General features: G+C 29.9%; 2 protein-coding genes across 3 annotated transcripts in view; both read right to left on the bottom strand.

Moving 5' to 3' along the window:
• The window catches only part of LOC129988267 (peroxidase-like), a 58833-nt gene extending 45000 nt beyond the window's left edge, over window positions 1-13833 (bottom strand). For both annotated transcript variants that reach the window (XM_056096454.1, XM_056096455.1), the window contains exon 1: window positions 13703-13833. In XM_056096454.1, the coding sequence (XP_055952429.1) occupies window positions 13703-13713 (11 nt within the window). In that variant the 5' untranslated portion in view covers window positions 13714-13833. The remainder of the gene's footprint in view (window positions 1-13702) is intronic.
• A 4046-nt stretch (window positions 13834-17879) lies between these two features.
• On the bottom strand, window positions 17880-20229 carry LOC129988490 (speckle-type POZ protein B-like). The gene has a single exon (XM_056096730.1). It carries the CDS (start codon window positions 20097-20099, stop codon window positions 18570-18572), a length of 1530 nt encoding a protein of 509 aa, XP_055952705.1. The 5' UTR covers window positions 20100-20229; the 3' UTR covers window positions 17880-18569.
• Between the last annotated feature and the right edge of the window lie 5064 nt (window positions 20230-25293).

Genomic DNA, 25293 nt, shown 5'->3' with positions numbered 1-25293 from the left:
TATCTGTAGTGGTTTGATATAAGCAAGGATAGAATCTGGGACCTTATGGTTTGCAGTCCAGTAACATGACCATGATACAAAAGCAATTGCTCGGGTAGCGTAGCTGTTAACTGGCTTATAAGCTTTCACCACAGACTCTCCCTCCAGTGAGTCGGAGGTGAGACGAACGATATGGCTGTTGAGTGGTGATGTATTAGCTGTTGATTCTAATGCGCCTGTACTCATTTGTTATGGCAAGCCCATTTGTTATTACCAAGTGTTATGGCAAGCGTGTGTGGGTGAGTGGTTACTGCGTCAAGTGAGTCTGACGGTTTTGTGTTGCTGCGGCCTTTTTTTTTCGTGTTGCTGCGTTAAGTGAGTCTGACGACATTGGTTTGATGTGGGTAGATGGCGCCACAACAGCTGTAGGAAGGTTGAAGGTTCATTGTTCGAGGTTACCAATGTGGCCAATTTGAGATGCGCGAGGATAGAACCTGGGACCTTATGCTTCGCAGTCCAGTAATATGACCATGATACAAAAGCAATTGCTCGGGTAGCGCAGCTGTTAACTGGCTTAATAGCTTTCACCACAAATCCAAACACAAGTAAACCCTGCTAATAAATTAAAGTCTTTATCATCATTTTTGGATTATTATTCAAATATAATTAGAGTTAGTGTCAGATTGTATAACTCTGATTTACCTTATCATATAAAACACCCTATTGTTCTGCCAAAAGATAATTTTATTTCCAAAAATAGCAATGCAAAATATTCGAAATAAAAATTGTCATGCTGGGTATAAACTCTTTTACATTTAATTAGACTAAATTATTGGCCAGTTAGTGGAATAAATATAGCTCTTAGAATTGTACATTCGTTTATACAAGGTATAATTCACAGTTTTAAATTCAGAAAATCGATGATTTATTTGAAGAACGTTGTGAACTTTCTTTACCTTTCAATATTAATGGTATAGATTTCCATGGTCTTTTCTGCAACTAAAAACAAATTTTTTAAAAAAGGGGAGGGGGGTACCTTCAAAAATTTTATATTTTGATCGCTGCATGTTTATTGCTCGAGAAGAGGACTTTAAAAGCATTTCAGAATAAGCACCCGAATTCTTTATTTTATATCTTGATTGCTGCATGTTTATTGCTCGAGATGATGACTTTAAAAGCTTTTCAGAATAAACACTCGAATTCTTTATAGCTACTCTTAAAAGAGTTATGTCATGAAAAGACAGAATTTCTACTATTTTCTCAAATAATGGTCGTAATTGCATCAGTGCCATAATGAACTTTAGCGTTTATTCAAGTTTGTTAGAAATCCAGAAATTATTTTGGCTTATTATTTTGATCCAAGGAAAGTTCAACAAAGCTTCATTTCTAAATCTGCACATTTCGGAAATAACTGAGGCAGAGGTGGCCTGGTGGTACGGTCTCGGCTTGTGAGTCGTAGGGTTTCAGGTTCGAGACCCGATTCCACTGAAGAACCTTCGTGTAAGGGGGTCTGTTGCACGTTAAATCCTTCATGCTAAACGTCCTCCCGCTGGTGTGGTGTGGAGTGGCGTGGAGAGGGGGTCGTCCTCGTCATCTGACCGCGGTTCAAAATAGCCCTAGTATTGCTTTATGATGGGACGTTAATGGATGGGACTAAACTAAACTCGGAAATATCTTGCTAGAAGAAGAATTCAAATCGTTTAAATTCGTTTTCTTCGTAAGCCAACCTGAAATCGATTTGCGAAAAGTTTCCTATAGCTTCATATTTTGAGGGTATTTTAAATTTACGGCCATTGCTATCTCTTTACTTAGACATAAATATATTGCGAGCTTTTTTGCCAGGAATACTTTTTTTAGTCGTTAGACAAATTTTGATTGTTGTTGGGCTAAATTTAATAGAATTTTTTTTATAATTATTTTAACGATTACAAAAAATTTGTAAGATAACTCAATACGCATGATTCAAATAGCAGAAAAAATATTGGTTGTGACTTATGGTACTTTACAAACCCGCCGACAATTATCTGCCAGCGATTTCAACCGAGTGAACATCTCTTGTTTTTTTCAGTGGCGTCACCTAGGGCCAAGAGTTCGACTTAGCAACTTCTTGCGTCACTTTCGCTTGCACAACCCCTTTCTACAAGGGAACACACTCGCACACACCTCACATATAGAACGCAGAAGAGCAACCATGCCCGAACCGGGATGCCGAGATCACGGAGAAGACGCGCTACCCCTATGTCAGGACACCAGCGAGATAACATTTCAGCCATTTAAAAGAAAAATAAGTGGTATTTCCATAACATCTTCAGTCTTGATTTTTTAAAACTGGTTTAAAAATTTGATTTCAAGATCTTTTACATTTGTTACATCTCAATAGTTTGTGGAAACAAATTTTGGCTGATCAAACAATTTGAAGTCCCATAATTTTAAGGTACACATATGTGTACCTTGGGTCTTAAGCAAGTCAAGCATCCTCAACAACAACAACAAAAAATAATAATAATTTTCCTGGTTACTTAATAGTTATACTTTTCTTATTCTAAGGCCTTATAAATGAAAAAAAAATTATTATATTAATAATCTACTAAACCTTATTTTGAAGGAAATTTCATTTTTTTTAAATATTACTTTAGTAGATACTGCATTTTGAGCACTAGACTCTTCTCCTAGAGTTACATCCTGGATACCTGCATTTTGATACATACTTATCTTCCATGTAATGTTGTATATGCTTGACATATCTAGTCTCATTTCTTTTTAATTGGGAAGGGACAATTATTCTTGCTCTTTTAGAGATATTTTCACCAGATGGTGGTAATGAAATTTCCAATGGTCTTGTACTTGCATTTCCATCATTTGATGACCCATCTTCTATTAATTTGTTTCCATGGAAAGATGATATTTTTACTTGTTCTTGGTTTCCTTTCTTGCTGATGAAGAGAATTCCTTCATATTTCAACAGGGACCGAATTATATGCATTTGAAATTGCAATAAGGTCATAAGATTTTCACTTTTATTCCTGACAGCTCAGCTTGTCGCTTTGCCACCATTTTATAGTATATCAAGCAATTGATAGCTACTAAATCTACAAAATGCGTGAATGATCGCTTCGGGCATTTTTTGTAATTACTGCATACCAGTAATATGCAAAATAATAATCGATGCCCCCGATATTATATGTTTTTATAAAAGCAGATTATTTTATATCAGCTTTTTGTTTCGATTATTTTGTCTATCTTCTGCCTATTCCAATTGGCTCATTACCTATACATGTGGATAATAGTCATGGATTTATTATCTTTCTACTTGACAAGGCACATTTGACTATCGTCTGTGACCCATTCATCCTATGTGCCAGATTCTATATAAATTCTATTGCTTCCTCTAAAATCACTTTTTGCTAAAAGTTCAATAACCTTTTTTTGAGTTAAAGCCACTTGACGTGAAAAAATATTATTAGCTTATAAAGTTCTCTATATTCTATACATGATGTCGGTTTGAAATATCAATTACTAACTACAAGATAGCTATAAAATTAAATATCTTACTAAAGTTAAAAAATGAATATTTTTAAAATTATATTTTATTACATTACAGAACATAAGAATTATTTATTATAAAAAGATATACAATATATTCAAGGACAAGAAATGACAATTTGAAAACAAACGCTCAAAAGAAAAGCAGCGCGATGGATCGCAAGCAGTCAGCAACACATATGTGTACCATAGTTAAATTTGTATTTTCACCGATTCTACGATAGATAACAAGATATGACTTGGTAATGACTTTAACCAGACACTTAGTATTTTATAAAAAAATATACAAGCTTTTATTTTAATAATAAATATTAAAAAATGTACTTATATTTGTTGTGTTTTCTGTTCAACGCCATTTCCGTTATGTCTCTAATGAATAGCGATTGATATGAAAAAAATATAGAACTTTAGTGCTATTTATAGATGCAAAATGTAAGCTAAATCCATAAACGTTGAAATGCATGCATTATTTCGTCAAAATTTAATTTTACCGGATAAGAAAAAAGAAAAAAAAATTGCAAGTACACATATGTGTACCTCGGGACTGAAGAGGATAAGGGCAATACAAATATTGATACAAAAATTATCAAAAAAGATAAAATTCCTTTCAATTTTTGATTTATAGGATGAATAGTTAAATTACTTTATGGTAAAAATAATATTATTCTTGAGTGTCTTGTAAAACAATAAAGAAAACTTTAAAATGATCGATAATAAACTGGTTATATTTTAAATTGATTAAAAAATGTTACTTTTCACATATCCTAATTGCTCAATTATTATTATATACAGTTATTCAAAGTTCTACTTTTCAATTGACGTGAAAAAATTGTATAAATCCCAGATATTGTTTTAAAAAAAATAACAATTGAATAACATTCAAAAACGTATAATCAATTATTTCATATAAAAGTTATTGCTAATTTTAACCATTAAATAGATATTATGAAACATTTTCAATGCACTGTAAGCTTGAAAGTCAAACTCGTACACAGAATAATCTCGTATTGAATGCCGCAAATATAAATTAACTCCGCAATGAAAAAATTAAGTCAAGTTGAAACAAAACTCTGTCGGTTCGAAAGTTAGTTCGTAGTTTAAAATTTTGATAATTGAACGACAATATGTATGTGTTTAAGTGAACATCAATTCACTTAAACAATATTGTTACAAATCTGTAATTTTGCTACCCGGCACAGATAGTATTATCCTGGGAAAAACCGTTAAAACCTTTGTAAGATTTGTCCTGTACTCAGAGCTTGGCGACAAACTTGGCGAGCATTTGGCGACTTGGCAATGAATTTGGCGAGTTTGACGACTAAATGGATGATACCGGAATGTTCCAGAAGTTTCAAGAGCCATCCAGTAATAACCGAGAGGTCCCTGATTGGTCTGAAGATTCTAGCCCCGCCTCCCTGAACTATAAAAGACGAGCACTCTGAAGCTGCAATGAAGAAGTTGGATGGATAGTCAGAAGTCCTGTGTGAGAGGAGTCGGAGTCGCCGACAAGTAAAAGATTGTAGAGGATTAGACAGCAAGCAAGCTGCTGAACTATATCGATTAAATGCGTTACGTTATTACGATTAACTGACGGTATTTGTAGTAGAAGAAAATTTTGTAACACTATCAATATGTTCAAGTGAACAAGAGCTTTATTTTTCATCATTTTAATTTTGAATATCACTTCGCGAAATATGTAAAATAGTCTATAGGAACTTATCTCAAAAGTAAAGTTAGTAAACTGATAATTTTGATGGATCATAAATCAACATCAAGCTTCTATAAACCATGCAATCCAAAGACCACTATTTTTTAACACTTGAAGCCACAACCAATCGAACCATGTGAATTAAAGAAAACACAAATAAAATTTAATGCAGAAGCTGTGATTTTTCTGAATTTTTTAATTGATTTTGTGAGCTGTTTATACATCACCATATTGCATTTGGTTATAAGAAATTTTCGGCATAAATCGGAATTTTTTGATAAAAATAAGGTATTGAAAAATTTTCGTCATTTTGAAATTTAAATACCGACAACTCATGATACTTTACGGTCGCTCCAAATTTTTGGGTATGTCGAAAAAAAAAAACATCTCCTATATTTTGAAATTCGATCAATTTAGCGATGAAAATTTTCCACTTTGTGTACATAATTCACTGGACATTTTTCTTATACATTTAAACACCCTTTTCAGCTTGAATTCGAACTCGTAAGGAAAGACGACAAACGATACACGGAATGAAAACACAATAAATTGACAAATCAAACATAAAGTATATGTGTTTACAGTGTTACATGGGAAAAACATTCCATTCTATATTTTCTTTGATCTTAAAATATTCCGGTTCTAATTATAATAATTTCGTTCTAATATAAAAAAAAGTCTAAATTTTCAGATATTTTAAAACGAATCAAAGCATTCTTTAACTCTTAAAATTATCTATCCTCTTTTTAAATTGACCTTTAAATAAGGTAGATATAATTCAGACCACAATAATACAAGGTACTGATTCCTACTGAAAGTAGAGAACGTAAATATATTGTTCTAGAACACAATTTCTTTAAATGTTACTTCAATAAACTTAACTGGATTCACATAAAGTTGATTCTACAATAGTCTTAAAAGAATGAGATAGGTTTTGTTATATGAAATAAGTTAGAAATACAGAAAAGATAAACCGATTTAAGCTACCTTATATAGTTAATAAAGATATAAGTATAAGTTAAGATGATGTTTTTGAAATAAAAAATATTACGACTTATTTATCTCATACAGGTCGTTAAATAAAATCAATCTTTATTTATTACACGAATCATAGTAAAATAGATTTATTGAAGCATATTTTAAATTCTTAATGGAATCAGAAATATTAATAAAACTAATTAAACTAAAAGAAGATTGTAAAATTGATATAAATGACACAAATAGCACATTAACAAGCTATATTTGAGCGAAAATGCATTGTATATTGAAAGAAAAATAAATTTTAACAATGGCTCACAATATACGTGTCAAACAAGCTTGATATGGAAAAGAATGCCTTTGAAATGTACAACAATTAAACTTTCGACATATTGAAACAATTGTTATGTTGCGAATATAACCATCTACTGAACTAACGCAAACAGTAATAAAATTTGCGAAGTCTGGATGTTCCATTTAATATTACAAAATACGCATTTGCCATTAATGAATTTTATACTTGGTGTTACAAATTCTCATGTATGATGTTGCAATTGAGTTTCAGAAATTAAATCAGTGCATCTAAAAAAAGTAATTTTACTTTTAAAAAAACTGTCTATTTTTATAACTTAGAGTGTGTGGTCTTTACTAATGCGATCATGACGATCATCGAATGAAAAGTTGCCCTATTGGTAAGTAGTTTCTAGCTTCCTTGGTGTGTATATCAATAAGGTGAAATTGAGTTATTTTCCAATAATTCAACATCAAGAACAGAACGTACAATCCTCAAGAATGAATGGGATTTGGGACCCCAATTTCACCGAACGATGTTTATTCAGATACCCAGGATACCTAGAATACGCGATGGAAATTGATTTCTTTTCGTAATCAATCGATTTCGATCAGCATAGAAATAATCAATTAGCAATATTCAAAATTATTGTTCGATCTTAAATTGAACTAAAGTTGAGAAAATTGGCGTGATGGGCAATATTTCAGAATGAGTCCAATGTATTTACAGTACCATAAAAGTACTCTAGTAGTGTACCATAAAAGTACACAACATCAAGAACAGAACGTACCATCTTCAAGAATGGATGGGATTTGGGACCCCAATCACACTTTTCCTTGAACGATGTTTATTCAGATACCCAGGATACCTAGAATACGCGATGGAAATTGATTTCTTTTCGTAATCAATCGATTTCGATCAGCATAGAAATAATCAATTAGCAATATTCAAAATTATTGTTCGATCTTAAATTGAACTAAAGTTGAAAAAATTGGCGTGATGGGCAATATTTCAGAATGAGTCCAATGTATTTACAGTACCATAAAAGTACTCTAGTAGTGTAACATAAAAGTACACAACATCAAGAACAGAACGTACCATCTTCAAGAATGGATGGGATTTGGGACCCCAATCACACTTTTCCTTGAACGATGTTTATTCAGATACCCAGGATACCTAGAATACGCGATGGAAATTGATTTCTTTTCGTAATCAATCGATTTCGATCAGCATAGAAATAATCAATTAGCAATATTCAAAATTATTGTTCGATCTTAAATTGAACTAAAGTTGAAAAAATTGGCGTGATGGGCAATATTTCAGAATGTGTCCAATGTATTTACAGTACCATAAAAGTACTCTAGTAGTGATTTAGATTACTTATCGGTTATGTCCGAAATTAAATTTGACATCGGACATTCACATTTCAAGGCTCATATACAAATTTTAATGCAAAATAGGGTAAATAATTTATAAAGGTGATTAAATTGATCAGAAATAATCAGTACATTTATCTGAAATTTATAAAAACTTATTTGCATTTTAAGAATTAGACAGATTTTTTTTTATTTTCTTAATAAAACGTTTTTCAATATGATATAAATGAGAACTAAATGTTTAAAAATATTCAATTTATTATAGGTGTTTTGTTGGATGAATTAAAGGGAAGCAAAGTTGATGTAATTATCAGAATTTTATCAAAATATAAGGGGCCGCGGTGGCCTGGTGGTAAAATCTCGGCTTTGGAATCGTTGGGCTTTAAGTTCGAGATCCGCATCCACCACGTTGGGGCCCAATCGTCCTCCCACTGGAGCGGCGCAGTGGCCTGGAGAGAGGATGCAAGTTCAGCCTAAATGTCATCCTCGTCATCTCTACGGCCCAAAGTTTTTCGGTTTCTAAGCTAGTCGTAGCTGTTTTTTTCATAGATTGATTTTTTTAAAGTGGAATACATCAATTTCAGCTTATTAACAACAAGTTTAGAAACACTTTAAAAACAACTTATTCGGCTTATTAACAACAACCAGTTATTAACAAATTGTTCCAACAAGCTTAGAAATAGTTTAAGAATATTTCGTATAAGTTTAGTTCATACGTACTCCGTATTTACAACTGAAATCAAGATACAATCTATCATTCTTATTTCTTATTACAATCTTATTATTATCATTTCTTATTACAATCTATCATTCCTTTCAACAATTTTTAGCACACATTTTATAAAATAACTTTCAAATTTCATTTCTACTTTTATTGCTATATGTTAAAACCATAAAAACCTATCCGACATACTTTTTTTACATTTTTTTTTTCAACGTCATCACTAGGGTACGGTTCGGAATTTCGGAAAACAAAAAAATCCTTCAGGTACTATTTTGCGACCAAACCAATATTCAAAATCATAGTTTTCGGCATCAAACCAGACTTTACATCTCCAAATAGGACATACATCTTCAAAACTTATGTCAATATATCATATTTGAATATAATATTTCCATTTTATAAATTTTGCACTTTATAGATCTTTTCATATAACAATCTATAGCAGAAAAATAATACTCAACACACTTCTCGAAATTCGTTCTTCTTTAGAATATCTAAGAAGATAAAAATTGATTGTAGCTTTTGTAAATTTATCTTGTAAACCTCTTCAATACAGTTCATTTTAACAAGTAAAAACCGAATTTCTTTCCTTGAATGGCGTTATATATTTTTACAAACTGGTTTATCTTCAATTTTATCAAAAATAATATTTGCTTTCACTATATCTTCACTAAGATTAAAGTTTTGAGCTTCACTTTGCGAATGGCTGTCAAATTCTTGAGATTTAGCATTGAGGCAAGTCAATTACAAATTTTATTTTTTTCTTTGCATGATAAATAACTTTTAAATTCTATGGATGATAAAATATTAGGATATAAGCACTAAAAAATTATAACTGGGAATTTCCATATGTTTCATTACATTTGCTTAGTAGGCCGGGAAAGCCTGGTTGGTAAGGTTTTGGATTCGCGTCCCTTGGGTTGCGAATTCGGACGCCGCCGGCCAAAGATTCCCCGCTTGTGTGGTGGCTGGTGCACGTATAAATCTGTTGTGGTCACAAAGCTCTCCATGTCGAGAGTTATACTACTGGGAGTAATGGATCAGGGGGGATCGTTCTCTGATTCAGGTCTAAGTTAAGATCTGTGGATGTGTGAATGAAATTCATGAATGAATTCTGCCTCGTAGAAAGGACTAGAACTCTTGACCCTAGATGGCGCTACTGAAAATCAAGTGACTCACCCTTCCCTTAAAATCTTCGACTTCTAAAGTTAGTGGGCTTGTCTATGACAAGTGCCATTAGAAGCAACAATAACATTTACTTAGTAATTAGAATATTTATAAACACTATACTTCTTTTTCAATAATTTAGATACAGGCGGGAATGCCGTATAGTGTGAGACATTATAGATAAAGACAAGCATATTTTTAAAAAGTTATCAATCAGAAAAGAAGATTTCCATGTTAAAAATGCTGTAAACTAAAGAAAATAAATTGATTATCTTATAAAATGATGGTGCTCATAATATGTAATGCTTAGGGTCGCAAAATACTTCAGCTCTGAAATCTCTAATAATAATAAAGGATATGTATGTGCCGTTGGCAGCTAACCAGACCGAATCAATTGAAATAGAGCTGGCAAATTTAAAACAAATTATTTTTAAGTGTAGAGTATGTACTTTAGAAAGATATTTTAAATCATTAATGAATTAAAAATGAATTAAATTTTTGACTTTAGCCTGGTAATTTCTGAAAGTATATTTGGAGAAAAAAAAGTTTTATGTATTTAAAAGAAAGAAAAAAAAACTCCAAAATTATCTTTATATTGGTACATTCAAGATATCGTGAAATTTTTCTTGAGTGATGACAATCATCTAAACATATCGATAGGTACCGTGTAATTCTAAGGTGAATTATCCTTATAAATGTGTTTATAACGGCATTATGATGATATTGTAAGTTATTTCATAAGGAATATTCGCTTACGTAACAAACATAAGCATCAATCTAGTAAAATAACATGTTTTCAATGTTTCTCACGGTTTAATGCTTGCAAATTATTTGTTGAGTTAATCTCCAAATAAAGTCATGTATTAGAGATTTAAATAAAATTAAACATAGTCAATAATCCTACAAAATAGCTGGTAGGCAGTCGTGTCTAATATTTAAATAAATGGAACCTCGTAGATAAGTTTGCGTGGTGTCGGCCGTGAAGTCAAAGGGTTGAGGATTTTCGAAAGATTTCAACAGAATATCTACCAAATATCTTTACTTAGTTCACATGACTTTTGAAAGAAAGGTGAAACATCACCACGTATATGTGGCATGTAATTTATGAGAAATATATACCAACTGAAGTGTTTTTATTTTCATCTCCATTTCTAAATGATGACATTTATACAAAAGAAACTGTTATACAACTTAAATGAAACAGTATAGTTTGGGCCTGTTCAGCAAATAATCAACTGTCTTGAAGCTCTAAGTTTTTGCGGTGCTTTTTTTGTTCGCAATTTCTTAGGAAAATTATTTTTGTAATTTCAGTTTTCTTTTCAAGTTCTCTAATTTATTCAAATAAAAGTCATAACTGTAATAGGAATAAGTCATTTGGTAGTATATGATAAAAAAGGACCAGCAAGCTTGATGCAAGTTTTATTCCACGAAAAATACTAAGTAGAAAAACACAGTCGAGGCATGCGCAAAAAAATTGCATTTACAAAGCAAGTATACATAACACAATAATATCTCTCAAACTGCAATTACGATAAACACTCCAAATGTTGTTCACTTGAATAGGGCGAAAGCTTTCGCTTATGAAATCTCTAAGACTGGCTTTTAGAATTTTCTGAAAACGTATCATATCTGAACTTTTGATAGAGATATTGCCATAATTCTTGTATTTTCTATAACCTATATTTTTGCCTCCAAATTCGACTGCAAGGCACCAAAATATTGGCATATAATTATTCATGGTCGGGAGTCATTTACCTGGCATCTATTAAGCATCCGTTAAAAATATATAAAACTTACCTTTAACTATTAGATTAATTACGCATGTAAAATAAAAATACCAATTAAATTTCAACTACATCGTCACAATATTAATTATTCTTTTCATGTTTTATTTTTGTTCATTCTCATTTTTGCAGATCAATGTGTCCAATCCATTTATTTTTCTGCAGTTAGATGACTTATTCATAAGTCATCTAACCAATGTGTCCAATCCATTTATTTTTCTGCAGTTAGATGACTTATTCATAAGTCATCTAACCAATGTGTCCAATCCATTTATTTTTCTGCAGTTAGATGAGTTATTCATAAGTCATTTAACCAATGTGTCCAATCCATTTCATAAGCCTTACTAAATATATAGAAAAATATCGATTCGAATTTCGTGTGTTTTACAGATGTCTGAGTTTTGTCAAAAAGAAAATAAAATCATGCTAACACAAATTTAAAATAAGTAAAAATAATTCACGCTTAAATTGAGAATAAAAATGTTACTCTGATTCATTTTTGCACTTCTTTCAATATATTCATTTAATATAAATCATTTCAATGAATTTTAGTTTAATTTCTGTATCTTAACTTAGAGAATGAAAGGAAAACTTTAGTTTTAACGCAGATGCTTCTTAAATTCTATTTGACAATCAGGAATTCAATTCATATTCTTGACCGAAGAAAATAATTGTTTGTAAATAGTATAAAAGAATGGAATATAATGAATCAAATTTTTTATACAAGTATATTTTGCATCTACTTATCAGATTACAAACAGAACAACAGCATTATCCATGGAGTCGAATGAAATGAATTTTTAAGATAAATATGTTCCACATACATTCATGACACTGCGAACAGAATAAAAATGTCATTATCCGTGAAAAAAATAATGAAATGAATATTTTAGACAAGTATACTCTACATCCATTCATCATATTATGAACAGAATAAAAATGTTGTTATCCATGGAAAATAATGAAATGAATTTTTTAGACAAGAATGAATGATTTTTGTTTACATTCATTAGATTAAAAACAGGATAAAAATGTCATTATCCATGGAAAATAATAAAATGAACTTTTTTGGGAATACATCCATTCATTATATTACGAACAGAATAAAAATGCTGTTATCCATGAAAAAATAATGAAATTAATTTTTTAGACAAGTATACTCTACATCCATTTATTATATTACGAACAGAATAAAAATGTTGTTATCCATGGAATATAATAAAATTAATTTTTTAGACAAGTAAACTTTACATCCATTCATCATATTACGAACAGAATAAAAATGTTGTTATCCATTAAAAAATAATGAAATGAATTTTTGAGACAAGTATACTCTACATCCATTCATCATATTATGAACAGAATAAAAATTTTGTTATCCATGGCAAATAATGAAATGAATTTTTTAGACAAGAATGAATGATATTTTTTTACATTAATTATATTACAAACAGGATAAAAATGTCATTATCCATGGAAAATAATAAAATGAATTTTTTAGGCAAGTAAACTTTACATCCATTCATTATATTACGAACAGAATAAAAATGCTGTTATCCGTGGGAAATAAAGAAATGAATTTTTTAGACAAGACTGAATGATTTTTTTTTACATTCATTAGATTACAAACTGAATAGAAATGTGATCATGGAAAATAATAAAATTAACTTTTGGGGAAAATAAACTTTACATCCATTCATTATATTACGAACAGAATAAAAATGTTGTTATCCATGGAAAATAATGAAATGAATTTTTTAGACAAGTATACTCTACATCCATTCATCATATTACGAACAGAATAAAAATGTCATTATCCATGGAAAATAATAAAACAAATCTTTTGCACAAGTACACTCTACACCCATTCATTAGATTATGAACAACTGAAAAATCACATTATTCACAACTCGTACACACGAAACACTTAGCTGTCTCTTTTATTTTAAATCAGTTTTTACAATATTGTTTTCTACGATTATGATTACTCAAAATTAAAAAAAAGAAGAAGAAAAAAACACTAGGCTCTTTATATTTTTAATTATTTTAAAAATTAATTTGTTATAATTAATATTCAGATTCTTTCTAGGCAAAATCCAAAACTTATCTTTTGAGTGAATGAATGTAATGCATAAAAAGAAATGCTCTTACCTCATCGCCATCAAACAGCAGATTGTTTCAATGGAAACAGAAGAATAAATTTTTCCCTACTGTCAAGACATCAGAAAACAACATATTTGGTTTTTACCTACTCGTGCCATCTTTCGCAATCAAACATCCTATCCATTTACTCTGCAAAAAGAAGAGAAATACTCTATATAGAGTAAAAACAGACCCAACAGGAGAATGATGGGAAGAAAATTATATCCTAATAGCTTACTGGTATTGTAAATATACAGGTCCATAAAAGAATTGTTAAATTATAAAAATAAAGAAAAGCTTTGACGAACTCTCTTAAATTAAAGTATTTAAAAGATGGAAAATAAATTTTGTATAAATAGATGGTATTAACCGCATAATAATTTCCTTTTAATAATAAACATTTTAATTGTAATAATAAGCACTTTATCTTTTTTTTATGATTTTGTTTTGCTCTACAGGTTACTTAAAGTTATTCTTATTTGGTCTATTTTTTTATTTTTTGCCTCCTTTACGTATCCTAATACCTTAATATAAAATTCATTCATTCTTGTCATCATTTTTATTTTTTCAAATATAAAATATAGAAAGAAAATAATAATATAATCATCAAAAATTCGAACTTCAGGTTTAAAAGAATCTACACGAATAGAAACTACAAGAACAACTTCTTTTCGAATTATGTCTTTTGGTCTACGAGCATGATAAATCGAAACTTCTTTGAGTTAAACGCATGAAACTTGACATACGGTCATTGCACAAAATGTGGATTTCCTCATATTTTGAACGAAATTCGTTCAGAGAAAGTCTCTTGAGCACAAGTAAACTCAACAACTAAAAAAGAAAAAAGTATATGGATATTATTAAGTCTAATATTTAACATTTTAAGCGTAGAACTGTCACAAATTCCGAATGTAATATATCAAGGGTTTGGCCATCTGTCAGTTTTTTCCTTTTTTCCATGTATGCAAACATGTAAATCAAAAACTAATGATTTCTGTAAATGAAATTTGGCTCACAGTTTTAACGCATTCATTTTAGATGCATATCAAATTTCAAACCACATCTTTCAAAAAGCCAGTTTGAGTTTTCAAAAATATATAAAAGTGGTAACTCAAAAACACAATGGCTTAAGTAAATGAAATTTGGTATGCAATCTTGTGATTTCATGTGTAATTCTTTCAAATTTCGGTTTGAATCGGTCAGAAAGAATTCACTTATGATATTTATTCGGTTTCCTACTGCTTGTGTATTAACCGCTTTTCAATGATTAATAGCCAAAGATCATAGGCTAATAGACTCTTTGATAATTATTGTATGCCAATGTCACTGAATTAATAATACGCAAATAGAACTTTTCTTTACTGTACTAATATGCACACAATTTTCATGTATGAGACTCTGAAAATAAAATTCTGAGCACTCATGATGTTTACAGCCTTGACTCAAGTTGAAAAATTCACAAATGTTTATAAAATATAAGAAAAAATGTATTTAAAATTAATATTTCATCAAATATAAATTTCTGGAATTACAAACATTATTCAGATTTATCATGATTAGAAAATTGGATTTTATATGTAATTTTAGATTTTTTTATAAATAATGTTTTGGCAGAAGTTAAAATACTAATAAAATCAAAAAGGAGAAAAAATTTGTTTTTAAGGAATTTTTTTAATGATTATCAATTCTTATAAAAGTTAGGACAATAAATCTCTATGAATCTTGAAGTAGAATGTCAGCGTGCGAATGCCTTTATATGAATTTACTGTCTGCTAAAAAGACATTTTGATCTACAGATACCACGTATAGCATATAAAGAAAGAGTACGAAAGGAATTCCAGAATGAAAAACTATATATGTGCTAAATAAAATGAAATGGGAATTATTTTTTAATAGAATTCTAGTTAAAGCATTTCTCAGTGTTTTTACTTTAGAAAATATTATTGTTCAAAATTGATTTTTATAACAAATAATATTTTTAAAAGAATTTGAATTAATGACATCAATTTTTTCGTCCAGCGTTTTTCTTTAATTTTTACAATTTTTCAAATACATTTCTTTGTATCATTTTCAATGACAGTTTTCATTGTTTCATTGTTTAAACGGGCTTGATTCAGTATACTGCATCCATGAATTTCTTTCATTGTTAAAAATTAATTACGAAGATACTTTTTACTATCTGCGGAATTTAAACGAGAAACAACTAAATGAATACATATTATTGAAAAGATTAAGTGCAAACAGAAGATAGATTGTCGGGACAACTGCATTTTCAAAGGTTGTATGACGTCATGGGACTATTAGAAAAGTTTATGTACATAATAAACCAAAAAGCATTAATTATTAAGGTATCCTGACTTTATTTCTAACAAATATGGATACCTAAAAATGCTTTACGGAGGAAACCTCAAGAAAATGAAAAGAAAAAAAAAAGGTTAAATTGAAATGAAAAATTCCCTTATTACGGATGAAGCGATTGGTCATCAAATGCAATTAAGAATTGCGCACTCAAAATTTGCCCCTTAATACATCTGTTTATAAATAATATATAAGTATGTATCTGACCAATAATGGATATTAAACGCAGAAGAAACATCTGTTTAGTTGTTATTCTATAAATATATCATTTATGGCGTATTCTTTTTTAAAGGCATAAAGCATTCGTTGAGAATATTTTCCGATTCGATTCTTTCACAAATCATTTCCACATAACCTATATTTGATAAAAACTTTGTAAAAGACATTTTTTATTCTTAAATACAATTGAAAATAATATTTTCAACATTCTATGAGTCTGTTGTGAATTTCCTAAAATTTATTTTCTTTATCAAATATTTTTATTTTCTAATATAATTATTTATCTCATCTCATTGAAAAAAATGCTCATTAAAAACTCTACAATATATAAGTTTTAGAAATTTTATATACATTATTAGACGTTGATATTTTGTCAAAAATAACTTTATTTATTTTAAATTTCTAAAATGGAATTATACAGAAGAGTCAAAGATTGATTTAACGATAAGAGTTATTTAAATAGAATCAAGTAAATTAAAATGCTAATCTTTTAATGTAACAGCATATCATTCTGTTTAGTCGTTTTCGTCCATTATTTTATGAAGTAAATCTTTATAAAATTGAAAGAAGCTATATCTTTTTTTTTAATTTTATGTTAGAAAAATTGCATTTACCTTTAAATATCGATTTTTCAGAATGGAATTATCGAAAAATTACAAAAAGTTTAAAGATTCGCAAATTTTTGGCGAAGATTTAATATCAATTTTAACTACAAATATTTTTCCTATATAAAATACGTTTTGTCATTTAAATTTTAAATAAATTTCATTGGTAAAATCACAGAAAAATATCTCTATAAAAATATCTTAAAACAAGCATGTTAAAAAGATTAAAAGCTAAAATGCTTTTTTTTTCTAATGCGAAGCACGTGGTTGAGATGATAAAAGCCATCTGTGAGACATTTCGCCTTATCAATTTAATAGATACTTTCTTATCACAATATTTCGTAAAACTTATCTTCAAAAGATGCATTTGTTTATTTGAAAAGCTTTTTTTAAATGATGTGTCTTATAAGTGTTTACATTTTTTGTCAAATATCATGTTATATTGCTTCACCAACTTTGCACATATGTAGCCTAAAAATAACATGCTGATAAGCAATTGAAAAATGAAGATTTTAAAAGATGACCTTAAATTGATAAAATAGTATATAGTTAAAAAAATGTTTACACTGAAACTCCATATATAAAATACTTTTATTCAAACATATGTTATATATAAAAAAAATTAATCATTTCTGAAAATTCTATACGTAAAAACTATTTTTCTATTAACCTGGCACATTTTAAAAATAGAGAAGTAATTACTTCAATTTTATATAAAAAGAATTATGCAAGGGTAAAATTATCGAAAAATTTTATTTACACAAAAAATGCATCACAGATTTTCGGAATTTAAAAATTGTTAATATCACAGAATAATACCAATTCATTGAAAGTTTAATCTTATATTTACAAGGAAGAATTTTATATACAGTATAAAAAATATTATTCAAAGAAAAAACACATATAAACGAAGTTATTGCACTAAGACTTCTTTTTATCTAAACAGATGGTAATTTAGTTAAAAACCGAAAATCTTGAAAAAGAATGAAATCTAAACTGTAACACAATACAACAATTTCGTGAAATAACAAAATTTTCAATTTGGACGTTTCTGTTTCAAATACTAAATAACTTTGAAATTAGTACGGATTATAAATGATCAAATAAAATACACAAGTTATATTTTACAAATCAGGAAGTAATATAAAACTGAACATTTTATAGTTAATACATATTTTATTCTTTCAACTTTTCGAGCGCAAGTCACAGAATACGGTAAAATTGTTTTGATGTCATGCAGTAATGAGTACTTGAAAAAATCGTAAAAATCTTACTCAATACTTTAGTGACAGTAAAAATATGTGTTTATCAAGAGGAAATGCTCTTAAAGCAAACATTCTCAACTTTTCTAAGCAGACATATGTCACAAAATTATTTTCTATGACGTGAAGTCTGATCAGTATTTTTTTTTTACTATTTTTCCATCAATGTGATGAAATATTACGTAGATTAATATAAAGGCGTAGTTCAATTAATTTAAAAATGTTTTATATCTACATAACTTATTTAAATGTATTTTATTTTTTTAAAATTATTGTTTTAAAGCAGGGTTACATTTTAAAACTAAAATGTCAGGTATGAAGATTTTCATATTCAAATAAATTTTGATTAATTAATAAATCAATCAAAAATAACTATAAAAATGAAAAAAAATAATAATATTTTGAAAAAGAGTATTGTTTGATCATTTAGGGTTAAATCGAACGTTTACCATTCTTCATAAAGTAAATACGTTCCATGCTTTCCATTGCAAGCTTAACATTTTCATTTTTAAAAATTTTCCATGCTTCGGAAGCTAGAACTTCATAATCATGCTCTATGATGAAGCCGAGCACGGTTTTTTGGAGGTCATCATCATCATGCAAATCCGCAAGAGTTAGAATATTACATGCATTAGAAATAGATAGGTTTGATTTTAAGAAATCAGAACACTTCTCTTTCAAAGCCAATAGTTCATACATGTCGGCTGCTCTGTACAAATCCAGGGCACTTTCCCACTGAAGATTTTTCACGGAATCTGTGTAAATGTACAGCAGCACCAGTTGCAATGTGTCTGCATCCAAATCGGGAATATCGATGGATTCGACAGTTTTCTCTTTCATGTCACTTTTGAACATCGCTCTGAACACTGGAGAACGAGCACTAAGAACATTCTTATGGACAGGGAAGGATTGAGAATCAGCTTGAAGAGTGATGTCACTGAAAGATCCCTCTTCGTACAAGTATTTCAGTGCCTTTTTCAGGGGGCAACAATAGGCAGAATCTTCGTCTCCAGAACTGAAGGCTGTATTGCTTGACTCAGGCGTGGCTATTTCTAAATATGAAGGTGAAAAGTGCGAATAGTTTTCGATTTGGCTTGACACAGGACCAATGTCGATTTCAAACTCACATCTCAATGATAACACGTCGTCTGGCAATAAGCTCTCTTCAGCAGCCATCAACTTGCTGAGGGTGAATAGCTGCTCAAATTCAAAAACACTTTGATCACTCGAATCAGAAAATCGTTTCACTTTTATGGAATGTACTGGCCTTCCTATATTGTCCAATAGAGATATCTCCCCGTTTATTCCATAATGTCTTTTAATCCTCATACCTCTGTCCACCTTGATATTTATATTGTCTCCATCATCTTCATTCAAGTACAAAGTCAGCATCATTGGAGGGGCTCCTTTGAAAGTTGACTCTAGAAGATGCACATGATACATACCTGGTTGAAGACTGCTGAATTTCTTTATGTGCCAATCGAAAAGCCATCGTTCCATTCCCATCAGTGTCCGAGCAAAATATATATCAGCTTTCGATATCTCAGTTCCAACTCTCCACATTCGACAGCGAATTGTGAGGGTATCCTTTGGCAAAAAATGCTCACGTCTGCCAAGAAAAACATCATCCAGTTTTGCGAACCATCTGAATGTGAAATATCTTCCTCTACTAAACTGCTTTTCCTTCTTCTTTTCGATCAGGGGTGATCCATCTGCTGCAAGCAGAGACAGTTCAAACTCTACTTGAATGCTGTCTGGTCCATCATCTTCCTGTTCTCTTTGAATGCAACAAACAATCAAATCGTTATCTTTCCATACAACTAATTGCCATTTTGTTTTTTCCATCAATTCCACCGTAAATACAGGGCTTTCAACTTTGTCATGAAGGGACAGATCAGTGCAATTAACTATTGTCCAAATGTATGTAAAAGGAGCTCGCCTATTCTCATCTTTAGTAGCCATGTTAGCTTTTCTCTTTCAAACAATGTCAATGAAATTATATTTCCAGGTTTAAAAAGATGTATAAATTGTTTATCGTCATTCTCAAAAGAGACCGATCAAAATAAATCAGTTTGAAAACAGCCGTTTTGCTATAAGTGTGTACTTCAGTAAAAAATACAAATCGGACTAGCACAAGCCACTTTTTATCAGTTCAAGATAAATAGTTCAAGGGGTTAAAAGGTCTTTATCAGTGAATCACTTGCTCGAGCGATTCAAAAAAATCGATAAAGAAACCCAAAGTTCAAATACGCCTGAAGGAATAAAGTTATTTTTTTATGATGAGTAAACACTTTTATTTAAGTTCCTTTAACTATAAAAACAAATAAAAAATTTCATCCCATTGCTGCGTTCTTACTATTGTTTATCAAAAGTGGCAATTGACAATTGTTCTTCATTTTTTTTTTTTTCCTTTTTCTATATAATCAAAAATTTAAAAAAAATTATCATGGATTGTAGATTTGTTAATATTCTCAGATTCTATACTAAAATTCAAAATTCAGTTAATTTTCAGAAGAAATATCTAAGAGACTTTAAAGATTCTTAAATTTTTAGATATTAATCTAATGAATATCAGCAACTATTTATTCAGAATTAGCACAAATTAAAAATTTATTCCGAAAAAATAGCATTAGAAATGAAGTATAATATACTTTTTTGATACTTAGCAAGTTAATTTTTAAATTCATAAAGAATGATATGTGAGTTACTTGAACATTATCACGTTATACGAAAAAAAAATTATTTTCTAAATTTCAACATATTTGTTTGTAATACAGTATTTCCTTGCTTAAATTTAGCCCCAAAAAGTTACAATTCAAAATTTGATCTATTTTTGAGAATCATTAATATATTAACATGCTAAATTTCATGAGACGTCAATGAAGACTGAAACAATTTCACTAATTCGAAAAATGTGTATAAATAATATAAAATCGTACAAAATTGCGTTTTCACCATAGCATCATTTTCGCTATAAGTAAAAATATATTTTGAATGAAATACAATATTTTAAACAAATTTTAATGCCAAACTCATCATAAAACTGATGACTTGAAAAAGGCGACACTGGCATATGCGTCATAAATAACTATCAACATTTTCTTCTCTTTTTAATAGGATCGACAATATCCATAAACGAATTTTGGTCAATCGATGCTTGTGAAACATTAAATCTCCCTCGAATAAAATTTATGGAAATTTTATTCATAAATGGAATTTATATATGGAAAAAATTTTCTCCCTGAAATAAAACTGAATAAAATTTATGTAATTTTAAATCTAAATCTAGGATATTAATTAAAATATATTATTTAATTAAATGTAATTTATCTTTATTTAATACTTTTATAACTTAATATGAGCATTACATATTGTTAAAAATCTGTGATTCTGCCAGTGCGGTTAAACTCATTGTAGAGTGAGTTTTAGAGAGTTTATTACGATTCTAATCAATGAACAACGAACATGGCAAATTCGGCAATAAATGTAAAAGCTCTGAAAAATGTAAGCATTGTGGATATATCTCTATTACGAGAAGAAATCCGAGATCCTTCTAGAAAATTCGATGCCTTCTCTGAAGACATATAAACGAGAGAAGTTAAAGTGAATCAATCAAGTTCACTCTCTTTTTAGAATGCTGATCGTATACAAGCGAGCACTCTAGAACACTGAGTGCTATTCTTGATTCTGTCTGTCTTATGACTTTTTACAAGTGATATTTATTGTGCATGCCTAGATCGCATTTTTTCTTATGGAATAAAGAATCATATTCCCTATGCAGGATTTGCCACTTTGTATACCCATCAATCAATATTATTAATAATTGCAGTTCTAATCATTAAATCATTAAAACTGTGTCATTATTGGAATTAACTTTCATAAAATGGAACTTGAGTCAACGATTGAGATGAAAGTTTTAAAAATTAATTTTACGAAAAAATGCTCATTTTTATATTTTGAATATATTTATTGTGATATATTAAGAATAAAACTATGAATATAATCATTCACAGGCTAATAATGAAGCAATATTTATGATTTTATGTGAACATAAAATCCATAATTAGTTTTGTTTTAGAAGTATTTAATTAAATTTAATGCTGTATTTATTTGATATTTAGATTTAGATATAAATTGATCAGAATTTCTCTCATATTGCCAATTTAGATAATCAGGATTTTGACACCAACAAGGAGTTTGAACACTCCAGATTTTGCTTGTTTTTATTCTGGATCGAATGATAAATAATGTACGGTGATCGAAGTTATTTGTTTCTAAGTTGGAAATTCTATCAATTTTTACAGAAATTCTAAAATGTGTTTTCTATCATTTCTTCTGGAGAACCAAATTGGTGGTTTTTGGCGAGTTTTTGAACGTATGGAAAGACTGCGAATTGATATTTTTGGCGCCTTTTTGTAGATCAAATGGAACAAAAATTTGACACGGAATTGCAATTGAAATTACAAAATATCATATCATACATAGATTTAAATCATTGCGTTTAAGAGTAACTGAATGTGCCTGCATGTGAAAGTACAGACTGATGGATGACCAGATTTGGTTCAAAATCTGATAAAAATATAGATTTTAGATTCTAAAACTGTGAGTCAAATTTTATTTATCTAGCTCTTCAAGTTGTGAAGTTATAGAGCTCATAAGTACTCGAACACCCAGATAGACAAACTTCTTCTAAAAAGGTATCATTCGACATTTGAAAAGAATCTACAAATTTGGTGGTAAGTCCAAATACCAAATTTCACTCGCCAAGCTTTAAGAATTTTTGAGTTATCCTGTTCACAAATAGATTGACATACAGGAAGACATAATGCCAAAAATGTGTTTTCCTAATTCTGGGAGGTATGAAACGTGGAAATGTGTCAAAATCTGGAATTTGAATTTTTTGATGAAGTCAATACTTCATCTATAATTCATATCAAATAAATATAAAAGTGCCCACATGAATAAAAAAAATTAATGTAATATTTTGACACTAAACGAAAAATAAACGCTTGTCAACCATAATAAAATGAATAAGAAAGTAATTTCTTTAATCATTGTCTTTTGTGCGTATCAGTCCGTATTATCAATTGTAGGTCATTTTTACGAACTTAAATTTGATAATTTTACTGTGCTTTTGGATTGCGAGAGCACAGAAAAACAAAACGAGATTCATATCAGAAGTGATAAGAAAGTAGTTAGAATTGATGCCACTCAAAATAGCCTATCGGCTTAATCAATCAATTAAGACATTAATCAATTAGTTCATTGATCTTCGTGAAGACAGATAAAAATTTCGTTTACCTTTAGCTATGTTTGTTGATCCTAATTTTATCACGGCATTAGGTCAATGCATTTTTCCCTATACGTCTATACTTCTGTTATTCTAGAATATTCTATTAAAGTCATAGTTACGAAATTAGAATTATTTTTTTCTCTCTAATTAAATGTCGCTAGGTTAAAATTGAAATAGGCTCATTCTAAGTACTTTAGAATAACCAGAGGAAGTAGATTCAACTTTCTCATATACTTTATAACAAATTTGTCACGCCAGAGAACGCGTTTCTTGACATTGGCGTAGAAAAGTTACGAAATATTCAGTTTTGGCGCGAATTTAGCATTTTTACTGAATCTATCGTGTCATTCTTGGCGAGTAATTTGGCGATTAATCCCTTGCATGCGTTAACAGCATTCAAAAATCAAATTTATGTTTCAGACACGTTTTTCTCAACCGATCGAAACAAAGCTGCACTTGTCGTTAAAAAATCCCATACCAAATTTGATATATATTCACCATTGCTTTTTTGAATTATCGCGTTTACATGTTTCCGTAAATACAGACAGACAGAACAGTCAACTGTTGCTGGTTATGGCTGATAATTTGACTGGTATCTACATTATAGATTTTAAATCTATATACCGAATCTTATCTGTCTAGCTCTCTCGTTTAGTTGTCATCGTGTGAAATTATATTCGAACAGCCGGACAGACAGGCTTTTCTGAACATATTTTACTCGAAATTTAATAGTAATCTGCAAATTCGGTGTAAAAACCGTTGGCCAGATTTCAACCCTCTAAAATGTGTTTTTTGAATACAGGGAGTCCTGAAACAGGGTTAAAAGAGAGCAGATTTGGATGTAATGCATTTCAAAACATAAGGAAATATATGTCGTAGTTATTTATGGCATTTTCGAAGCCCACTGACAGATCTGCCAGCGATTTAAACCGAGCGAACGTTTCGTGTTTTTCAGGAGCACCAACTAGGACTTACAGTACAATTCAGCTACTTCAGGCGTCACAATCACAACTCATTTCCACAAGGGGGGGGGGCAAGTTCACACTCCTCGCAGACGGAACACAGAAGAAGAACAACCATGCCTGAACCGCAACTCGAGCTCGGGACGACCAAATCACGAGGAAGACGCGCTATCTCTATGCCATGACGACGGCAGGAAATAGGTAATGCTTACATATTCCGGAAAAAATTGATAGGAAAAGATTGACGAAGAATTGCTACAAAAAACAATCATTGTTTATCCACTTATCATCATCGATTAACCAATCAATCATCAAACAACCAACCGTTTAAACCTCATCGTTTGTTGATTCAATTGCAATCCGCCACCATTGGCGACCAGCTGCTAGATCATAATCGCAGGGTGTGTTTAATTTCTCTTGAATCGCTTATACATATTTATGAATAAACTACAACAAAGTATTTTTGCCAAGCTGTGATTGATATTGTTGTCATATTACCTTTGTGGCCTTAATATTTCTTAATCAGGTCAAAATGTACATGAATTTCTAATAGAGTAAAGTTAATTAACATTGAAATTTCATTAAAAATTGTCATCTTTTTTATAGGTTCACATTCTCTGTAGGAATACTATAAAATGTAAACAAAATATTAAATCATTAGATTTAAAAAAAGGAAAAACTATAAATATTTGCCGAAATAATGAAGATTATTTACAAAAAAAAAAAAAAAAAATGTTTGAAAAAAAACCCAAACCCAATAAGGAGAAAAAATTCAGTGGTGCAAAATTAATTGCTTTGTGATATTTCAAGAAATTATCTACAAATTTACGTAAAAAAATTTACTAGCAGATATGTTCATATTCCCACTCTACGAGGCTTATCTGTGCCAAATTTAGTAACT

Source organism: Argiope bruennichi, chromosome 10, assembly GCF_947563725.1.
Source record: "Argiope bruennichi chromosome 10, qqArgBrue1.1, whole genome shotgun sequence".
Classification (NCBI taxonomy): domain Eukaryota; kingdom Metazoa; phylum Arthropoda; class Arachnida; order Araneae; family Araneidae; genus Argiope; species Argiope bruennichi.
The sequence above is the reverse complement of the archived record's forward strand: the minus strand, read 5'-3'. Positions and strand labels throughout refer to the sequence as shown.

Bases quoted from the DNA above. Each gene is read 5' to 3' on its own strand.
- LOC129988490 (XM_056096730.1), bottom strand. From the start codon at position 20,099: ATGGCTACTAAAGATGAGAATAGGCGAGCTCCTTTTACATACATTTGG.